The 10,081-nt window shown below is 43.2% G+C and overlaps 1 protein-coding gene across 1 annotated transcript in view; it reads right to left on the reverse strand.

Moving 5' to 3' along the window:
- LOC117827502 (POU domain, class 2, transcription factor 2) overlaps positions 1 to 10,081 on the reverse strand; it is a 109,599-nt gene that overhangs the window by 13,224 nt on the left and 86,294 nt on the right. Inside the window, exons 3-9 of the mRNA XM_034704065.1 lie at positions 7,513 to 7,578; positions 7,229 to 7,257; positions 5,567 to 5,623; positions 3,973 to 4,170; positions 2,779 to 3,057; positions 2,526 to 2,640; positions 255 to 346 (exon numbers count right to left, since the gene is read on the reverse strand). Of these exons, the coding sequence (XP_034559956.1) occupies positions 255 to 346; positions 2,526 to 2,640; positions 2,779 to 3,057; positions 3,973 to 4,170; positions 5,567 to 5,623; positions 7,229 to 7,257; positions 7,513 to 7,578 (836 nt within the window). The remainder of the gene's footprint in view (positions 1 to 254; positions 347 to 2,525; positions 2,641 to 2,778; positions 3,058 to 3,972; positions 4,171 to 5,566; positions 5,624 to 7,228; positions 7,258 to 7,512; positions 7,579 to 10,081) is intronic.

The following is a 10,081-nucleotide window of genomic DNA, read 5'->3' on the forward strand; positions in this document are numbered from 1 at the left end:
GATCTGTTATATTATCACTGAGCTGGTTTGCTGCATGTGTCCTCTGCAGCACAACACAACCTAAAGGACGAGCAGGTGTGCTTTGTATTCTGCAGCAGATGCTGTTTGATTGTGGTAAATGTCATCCTGATAGGCTCCCATGATGAAGAGATTCTATTTGATTTGCATTGAAAAAAAATTTCTCCCACTTGTCCTGTAGGTAGATTCTGTCATCTTCCAAAGTCATCCTCTATCTACGCAAACAGATGTTTTACCTGTGCTTGGAGTCCCAGACGGGGAGGGGTTGTCAGTAGCCCCCCTGGGCTTTGCTGAGGTAGCTGGATCAGATTTGGTGTCGAGAGCAAACCTGTGAACGAGAGAGCAACAGATGAACACACAGAAAATACAAACTATCTTTAACTTTGATCAATCAATTTGACGGGTAAAAGTCAGGTAAATTACAAATCAAATGCACAACATGGAGGATTAATGTTTCATAAAGATATACACTTAACTTGAGATTTAAGTCTATGTATTTGGTTTTCATTCTTCAAAGTAACATTTTTGTAGCAGTAGGTGTGTTAGCATATTGAATTAGTCTGAAATAAAGACCAGGGCCCGTATGCACGTCCAGCCATTACACAAATGGGACCATTAGTCTTAACGCACTGTTATAGAACGTAACAGTGTGAGCCGCATGCACTACTACAAATAATTGGACAATTAGCTAATGCACCATGAAAGCAAGGGTGGTGCAAAACGTCATATGTCCAAGGAACCTCCTGCAAAAATCCCTATCCAACAAATTTGAATTGCGCATGCCTACTTAGCATAAACAACAATAAACATGGCGAGCGGTACCGGTGTGACTGAGAGAAGATCAAGAAAAAACAAGTTTTCATGGTCCAGGTGGAGGACCTCCTCACCCCCCATTGAAGGATGAGGACTTGTTAACAGAGCAGTTTGGGAAGGATTCACTTCACGGTATTTCTGGTAGGTTGCCTAAGAATTATGTTGTGTCTCCTCAATCTAAATTCGCTGTATATTTTGACATTGTCATACTTTTCCAAAGGATTCGTTCGATCCCTTAATATCTGTTGTCTTCTCATATTTTGTCTTAAACAGTAACACATAAGCATGATGTCCGCCATTTTTTAAACAGCCTAACAGGTGTGGTAATCCTGCCGTTAGCACCTGTAATGGTGGGGTCTACCGCCATTAAATGTAATGCTTTGTTGGGGCGTTAAACTGGCTCCGTGCCTGTTAGGCTGTTTAAAGGATGGCCGACATCGTGCTTATGCGTTACCCGGTTCAAGATCTTTAAGCCAAACTTTCCCTTTCTCCTTGTTTGTTATCTTTGACGATTGAATGACTGATAATAGCTGTTTGTTCATTCATGCTCGCCATGTTTATTGCTGTTCAGAAATAGTTGGCATACGTAATTCCAATTTGTTGGATAGGAGTTTTCCAGGAGGTTCCCTGGACATATGACGTTTTGCACAAGCGGCAACCTCCGGTCTAAAAATATGAGTCCAATGCAGAAGTGCTAAAAACTGTAGTTCATCGAGGATCCGCTTGAGGCTGGCTCCGGAAGTACCGGAAACCACATACACACCAATTCAAAAAAGACGATCTTTACAGCAGAAATAAACATGTTTACAGCCTGGTATAAAACATGAGTGTAGTCTGGATAGCTCATTTCTCCATCAACACACACTGTCCGGGTCTTCCAATGAGAGGCACAGCTGACTTGATTGACAGGCGGGAACACCGTAGCTGTTGGCTAGGAGGCTCAAAGCCCACCTCTTTACGTCACAATCGCTCGACAGCAGCAATATGGCTGCCGCTGCCGATTGGCCTCAAAACAGCGCTTCAGAAACAGATAGGTGACGTCACAGATACTACATCCATTATTTATACAGTCTATGATTTTGCACCAGCCTCGCTTTCATGGCGCAGTTAATTAATTGGTCAGTTATTTGCAGACATGCATGCAGCTAACGCTATGGCCAAATGGGCCGTTCCATAGCGGTAAGTTAAGACTAATGGTCCTGTTTGTGTAATGACAGGACGTGCATACGGGCCCAGAAGTTTCCTAAGTGGACACAAGCAGCAACCTCCTGTGTTTAAAAATGAAGCTAAAGCAGGAGTGAAAAACTGCAGTTCATCAAGTGTCCACTTGAGGCTTTCCCCAAAAGCCAGGAATCCCCGTTAGAGCCCATGTTGTCCATTTAAAGCAGAATAAACATGTTGACAGGCTGGTTCAAAAACAGGTTTTGTTCTCTATACTATTTTACAGTGTGATTTGTTTTATAACTAACTTGTTTGGATCATAGTAAGGCTCAGAGTTAAGCTAATCAAGGCTGTGGCTGACTGACAGGTGGTCATGTTGTAGCTGTTTGCCACAGAGGAACGCTGAGGCCTCAACTCCACTTCTTATCCAGCTTTTAGATGAACTGGTTAGTTGGAGTCGACATCTCTAACATGGCAAACCCCATCGTTTCAACAGGTGATAAAAGTGAGACTGTGTTTCAAACAGTCCTTACCCTGCTGCGGCTGCTGTGCCTGTGCTGGCTGAGACAGGAGGAACTGGGCAGGAGACTGGAGATGATGACCCGGCATCAGAACCAGCTGCTGGAGCTGCAACAGCTGCTGGATGTCCTGCAACAAACACACAAACAAGTTTTAATACAACGTAATGAAACTTAATTCACAAGGAAATGCTTGGCTTCCTATAATTATACGTCTTCAACAGTTAAAGTAATAAATAAAGGTCATCTGTGTGTTGGTTGTTGGTACCTGGGCAGTGAGCTGGATTGGCTGCGACAGAGCCAGCTGTGGTGGAGGCGGAGCTTGGACAGCCTGCTCCAGTTTGGTTTGTTGCTGCTGCTGCTGGGACTGTGATTGGATCTGCTGCTGTTGTTGTTGTTGTTGTTGCTGGTTGGCTTGTTGCTGAGCAGCGGCGTGGGCAGCGTGAGCGGCGTGAGCTGCGTTTGACTGCTGAACGGCGGCCGCCAGGAGCTGAGCCTGAGCCTGTTGGAGGAGCAGCTGCTGCTGAGCCGGGAGGAGAGCGGCAAGCTGAGAGGGCGCAGACGGAAGAGGAGGAGGAAGAAGGACAGACGGCAATGAGGTGAAAATGTTAACATGCAGAAAAAAGTGGAAAAAGGGTATGAAACGAGGAGTGGCCGTCAAGGTGAAGTGTGAGAGATGAAAGGGATGTGAAGATGGTCGATTAAAGTCAGAGAATGAAACCAAAAATGAGAGACAAAGACAGTGAAGAGAGAGAACAAAGATAAGTGTCAGCTTAGCATTCCAGGAACAGAGTTGTAGGTGAACCTGTTAGCGGACAGTTCAAGCATGCCAGAGCAAGACAAGCAAGAAAATCCATCCACTTAACTCACAAAACATTTACTGCAGGTATCTCTCAGTACTGCAAATACTGTCCCCTGAAAAGTTTAACTGCACACTGTGCAAGTACTTCCTCCTCCTTTGAGGGAGCTGTGATCGTGTGCAGAATATTTTCCTGTGTGCTGATACATAGCATAACTCCAAAGTTACAAGATCAAGGCATGATGCATATTTTCAGGAGTTAGCTTGTTTGAATTATGCAGAAATTGGCATTAATGCAACATTCAACACATTTGTGGACATGTTGTTTACAGAGGTTTCCCTGTGTTGAATGAGATGAGAGAAAAAACAAATCTGCATTGATTTCAGCGGCACAGTGCTTCAAGTGACAGTGGGGCTGTGTCAACAGAGTAGTTAAACTGTCTGTCAAAGAAACATTGACTGCATGTGAAGGCAGACAGCGTGCAGGGGTCATTGTTCCTAGATTACCCAGACCTTTATCCTCTCCTACATGTCTATTCATCTACAGGTGTGCAGAAATTTTAATTTCAATTCAAAACCTTCTAAAAGCATCAAACGCCCTGAGATCCTGTACATGTTCTTAACCCCACTTATAGTGTGTGTGTTTCTGTTGCATCCTCTCACCCCTGCTAGCTGACTGCCAGCCAGCATCAGCTGTGTGTGGTGGTGCTGCGTCTGCTGCTGCTGTTGCTGCTGCTGCTGTTGCTGCTGTTGTTGTTGCTGCTGCTGCTGTTGTTGTTGTTGTTGTTGTTGTTGTTGGGAGGGAAGTGCAGGAGGAGCAATGGAGCTGTGGGTCATCTCAGAGCTCTCCTCGCTCTTTACCTGAGAAGACCACAGGGGAATGTTTGTGTTAGTGGCTTTATTTTACATCCATGTTAATCCGAAGAAGAAGTAACAGACGCACACACATTCTTTCATTCTGAGAGCTGGTGCTCTGTGTTCAAGTATGGGCATACATCCCTCATCTCATGCTTCAGGTTTAATATTAAGTATTGACTGAAAACTATACACTACTGAACTTGAACTGCTGATAAATGTATCTCTGCTGATAAATGTCCCTGATATTCAACTAAAGATGGTAAAGTTTGAAAAATCATACAACTTAAGTCTCTGCAAAAGGATCCTAAATCCTCTTTAAGGTCCTTCAAGCCTGTTTCCACCAATGATTCATCTTCAGATCAACAAGAAGAGAAAGGGAAAGAACAAATATCTCACAAGATACTTGTGATAAAACAACAAATAAGTGTGTCTGTGATGTAGCAAAATGCAGCATGCACAAATGGCTGCATTTGTGCAGAAATGTAAATCAAAGTGTGCACACTTAAGTGATCAAAGCAAGTTAAAAACATCTCTTACTATTTTGCATTTGTGAAAACTGTCAAACATAAAACTATAGAGTTAATTTCCACTATTTGTCCCTTATCACTCTTCTCTCCTTCAGTGATGAACCAGTCTACAATTAAAAGCCCTCATGGCGTCAGGAAACAGGTTCTTCAGCAGGTAGAGGAATAACAAGACAGAGCAACGACTACAAAATGACTGAGCTTCATTAGTTAGCGCTCCTTCCCCTGCCTTGGACTTGAACTCGAGACTTCTCTTACTGCTGATTCTCAGGCTGACGTGTCTGCCGGTCATCTGTCCAGAAGGATGAGTCAATCGTCCTCGTTCTCAGGGTGTCAGAAACATTCCCGAGCTGCTGACCTCTGACCTCCAGCTGTCGTTACTTGCTCACAGCCCTGTCATTACCCATCAATCACCGCTGCAGCGGGCAACCACAGCTTTACTGTACGTCTATCACTCAACATCACCTTGTTCACATCCTTTTCTCTTTCAGCCTTTGATCGCAGAGCGTTTCGAACCTCAGTGCGAGGAGGCGTGGACTGAGATGCATCATTTGCATATTCAGAGCGGCTCACAGGAGTTTCACTGCTCACAGGCAGCAGAGACGATACATGCATGCCCATAAGCACATACGTGTTCACACACAAACCTGCAAAACCTGTGTAGGTAGGTACTATAACTGTTCTTACGTATGCGTACATGACCCTAAGCTAAAACCTTTGTAGTTTTATCAGGAGATAATAAAGAAAAAATCTGAAGATGAGGTGGTTCTCAAAATAAATATAATAACTGACTCTTTCATGGACTTTTATTGAAATAAAAAGCTTTCTGATTGAACACACACACATGCACACACTCCATGTCTGAACAGGCTCACCTTGCTGCCAGCCGGTGTGGGAGAGATGCTGTAGGGGCTGGATTTCATCGGCTGGACCTGGAGGCAAAAACACACCAGAATCAGATCTAATCACACACGTTCAACGACAACATAAACATCATCCCACCCTGTGACAGATCAGGCTGAGACACGTCCCCGTTATCTGAGTCGACATGTCCCAGTGAGTCACAGTTACAGTACAGGGTCGTCTGCACCACGTCTATATCTATAACACTGTTTTGATATGACACAATAAACACCATACATAACAGCATGTAGGATAACATATTGTTTTACAGGTCTTTAGTATGCTGTATGCTGTGTTGGCTTAACTTCCAGCTTGCTCTCATATAAAGAAGACGCTTGTTCTGATTGGCTCTCGGTGGTTTCATCAAACTGTTTTAAAGTGACCCTAAAAATCTCTCGTGCCTCTGTGGCTGTCGTTAGATCCGGTGTTTAACCTTTGCCATGCAGCTTGATAAGACTAATTCTTAAAATTACTGTAAAATGTGGAATATAAGTTGCACCAATACATTAGAGGAAGTCTGTTTTTGGGGTCGATCAAAGGTAAAAAGGATTCAACGGTCTGCCTTTCGTTATAATATCCATTGCATCGTGCAAAGTGGAACTTTTGATCCTACTTGCAACTGATAAGACGTTTGAGCTCTGCCTAACTTTGATAGTTGTGAGGTACGGACAGACCAATCCCAGAACCCCCCTCCACTGGTCACTAAATTGAGGTGTCTTTTCAATCAAGCTAGTTCTCCACAAGGCTTATCTACTTAAAAGTGAACACTAATTTTCTTTAAATGCATGATTATGACCTAATGAGGGAGAAAAGTCATTAAAAGAGTGGTGCCTCCAGTCTGGTCTGCCTCGCTATGTCTCACTGCAGCAAAACTTGCAGTTCTTGAAATGCCGTCTTCTGTGGAAAGTAACTATAAAACTCATCACTCTCTGCATTTTATACCAGCATGCTCGATACACTGGTGTTTAGGACGCAGCTAATGTTTAAGATGGGAAAACAGGTAATATGAAAGTAACATGAATACCAAATTGATGGTATATTTTTAGAGTTGTGGATGTCGCTCTTGAGTGAACGTCTCCAAAGCTCAGCTCCATATTTATGTTAAGAATTATATAGCATGATCTGAGAAAGCAAAGTCTTTCTACCCGCTTAATATCAAGCCAGTGTGAGAGTGAATTCAGGTCATAGTAGATGTTATTGGGACGATCTGATGAGGATAATATTATTGTGATTCATGTGTTTATTGACATATATAACAGACTACTTAAATTTTAAGTTACCATAACTATTTAGTGCAAAAAGCTAAAGTAGATTGGGCACCCTTCTTTTTCTTTTTTTTTAAGTTATATTTTTGGGTGTTTCTATTTGCCTTTATTGACAGGACAGCTGAGGAGAGACAGGAAAAGTGGGCGCAGAGAGTGGGAGGGAAGACATGCAGCAAACGGCCGACCGGCTGGGAGTCGAACCGGTGACCTCTGCGAAGAGGACTACAGCCTCCATACGTGGGGCGCTTAGAGCGCAAGGCCAACGGCGCCCAAGGCACCCTACCTTTCAACTGATTCTTGAAAGACTAAGTATATACAGTTAAACATTTAGTACAGCATGAACCATGTTATCAATCAAACAAAACTTACCTTGTGATCAGGGCTGTTTCTGTCTGAGTCTGAAACACAGAGAATCAAGGCTGTTAGATTATGTGTGTGTGTGTGTGTGTGTGTGTGCGTGTGTGTGTGTGCGTGTGTGTTTTGCACAAATTAAGAGGTTGTAAAATGAAACACGAGTGTAACTACTTTCAGCCGCAGATTTATTTAAATGTTTCTATTCTGTCATATCCACTATCTACATGATACAAACTTGACTATTGAGAATGTATGGATAAAATCTGTGTGTGTGTGTGTGTGTGTGTGTGTGTGTGTACCTGAACTGTCCCCTGGATAGTCAGCCCCAGGCTTCTCCTCCTCTGCTGCTTTAGACATCCTGATATCTGCAGGAAGAAACACAGATACACACGAACATCAGAGGGCTGCAGGGAATATACAAAGAGCTACACGAGACTGAACGTGGTCGGAAACGCAGAGAGAGAGAGGTCGGACTCTGTGTGTACGCCATCCAGGAACTGATAGAACATTTGACCCCTTCTCTGTACGCTATGGAAGTGTGGATGTGCTGTTACACACACAGACTTACAGAATGGACGCCGTGTCTTTCTCTGGTTGATAAAATAAAACAAAGTGGCGTAAAGTGAGTATCAGTGACGTTCCTATGTCTGTTAATGACTGAAGATTATGCATGTGGAACAAATTGCAAACACAAAACAGTGTTACCTTCTTTAAAGGAGTCAAAAAACATCATTACAGCTGCAGGTTTAGTTTTCTTAGCTGAGAATCTCAACATTTGATTTTTAAGGTTGTTTTGATTTGTTTGATTTGTAGCAGAGAGGACGGATAATTGAAAGGAGCCCTGCAGCAACAAAAAGAAAGCAGACACATGGATGTGCTGACAGGCTGAACCACCTTTAGGAGTCAACTTGAAATCCTCAAAGAGATTCTCTGGTCAAAAGTCTGAGAGTGATAAATGCAGTTGTTGGCTTCATCCATTCATCGCCTCGCTCTGAGTTCATTCACTCCGCTCCTTCAATCACAGAACTTTTACAGACTCATAATGTGATGTGTTAAGGATGTTGATGCCTGCGTACAATGATGTTAAGCTGTTCCATTTTAATAAGTGTGAATAAAAAGAAGACATGAGTACACACACACACACACCGACGCTTTGTGTTTCCATTCTCCTTGACCTCGCTCTCTCGTTCCACTCCTCCTGCCCGGCTGCTTGTTTCCTTTCAGCAGTCAGACACACAAACAAGTGTGCTAACAATGACTGCTTAGTGTCTGAATGAGAGGTCAGCGCTTCTTTCTCTCTTCTTCATGATGATCACAGCGATGTGTCAGTCACTCAGACAAACCCAGGAGGAGGAACTAAAACGGAGAGAAACTGTTTCTCACAGTGAGCTCATCTTGAGAGGCTTCGACAAAGATGGAGTGTAAAATAGAACGACATGTTTTATTGTCGGGTAATAACCTTGTGACTCCAGCTTTTTTTTGAGTTTGAAAGCGTAGCCTGATGAAAGCTTCTTGATCATAATAAAAGTGTTCCTCTTAGCTCTCAACAAAAGTTCAGGTTTGGAGGATGCACTTGAGGGAATTCACTGACTGTTAAACGCTCCTCCTGCTGATAATTTCATCCCGTTTTCATTAGACGCGCTCTGAAGAAAAAACCCTGCTAAGCACAAACTTTAACAACAACAAAACTGATGACACCGTGCTTTAATTTAGCTCTTTAGATGTAAACTTTATTGACTCGGGACGCGGGACTTGGGATTAAGAATCAGCTTTTCACGGCAGGTATGTGGGCGAAACCTCCTCCGTTTGTGGTGACCTCTGGGACTGCAGCGGTAATTGGTCCAGGAGGATCGACGCCGGAGGAACTGCTTACCTGAGCACCAGACATTACTCAGCAGCACAGAGGCCGCCATCTTGGATTAGACACTACTACACTCCTGTGCACTGAGCTCTTAACTTTTGTCTCTTGTGGTGTTTTAATCTTTTTCTCTGCAGGATGAGCTCACCTGTAGACACAACCTGGTACATACTGAGTCTAAAGGATGAGCTCTTTATCCCTGCATGAGTCAATGTATCTGAGGAAGTACAGTTCCTCTACAATGCTGCTGTTCTTTGTTGTTGAAATTACAACGTCACCCCGAGGAGCATGCACACACAAACACAGACATCACACATACGATGGCAGGAATCTAATGGAGAGAGTGAGAACAACAGAGGACAGGGACCTATGTGAAATATATCAGCCCGGCGTGTTTGTGTGTGTTACTCTCACCATCAGGGTCACAGACAAGTTCAAGGTGTGATGAGAGGAGGAGGTGGAAAGGGAGAAAGACAAAGGTGGGTGCATGCGTATGAAAGAGAGAGAGGCAAAAAAGAGGGGGATGGAGGCGAGTAGGAAAAAGGAAGATGTATAAAATCTGAGCAGAGAGTTAAGCTTCATCAAACACTCAGCATCTAATTCTGTACGGCGACTTTTGTCCCTCACAATAGCCAAATACCAAAATTTGTCTTTAAGTAGGAGATAAGGGATTATTTTGTTGCTATGAGCGCTACAACACTGAGGAAATATTCCTATTTTTTATCTGCAGGATTCATAATCAAAAGACAAAACAGTTCCTGGACTGAATGTTCTTAAGAGGGAAGTTAAGATTAAAGATGGTGAGTGTTCGGACCACAAGGAGAAGTTTTTATATTTCAATCTGTGGAGTAAAACTGTGGAACAGTCTCAATATGAAGCTACAGCAATGTCAGAACAGAATCCAGTTCAAGAAGAAGTACAAAGAAATGATTTCCATGAGGTACAAGGAGGAAGACAAGTGTTGAGAATCACGAGGGGTTTACTTTTGATTGTCGGTGTAAATATGAAGA

This window comes from Notolabrus celidotus, chromosome 16 (genome assembly GCF_009762535.1).
Source record: "Notolabrus celidotus isolate fNotCel1 chromosome 16, fNotCel1.pri, whole genome shotgun sequence".
NCBI lineage: Eukaryota > Metazoa > Chordata > Actinopteri > Labriformes > Labridae > Notolabrus > Notolabrus celidotus.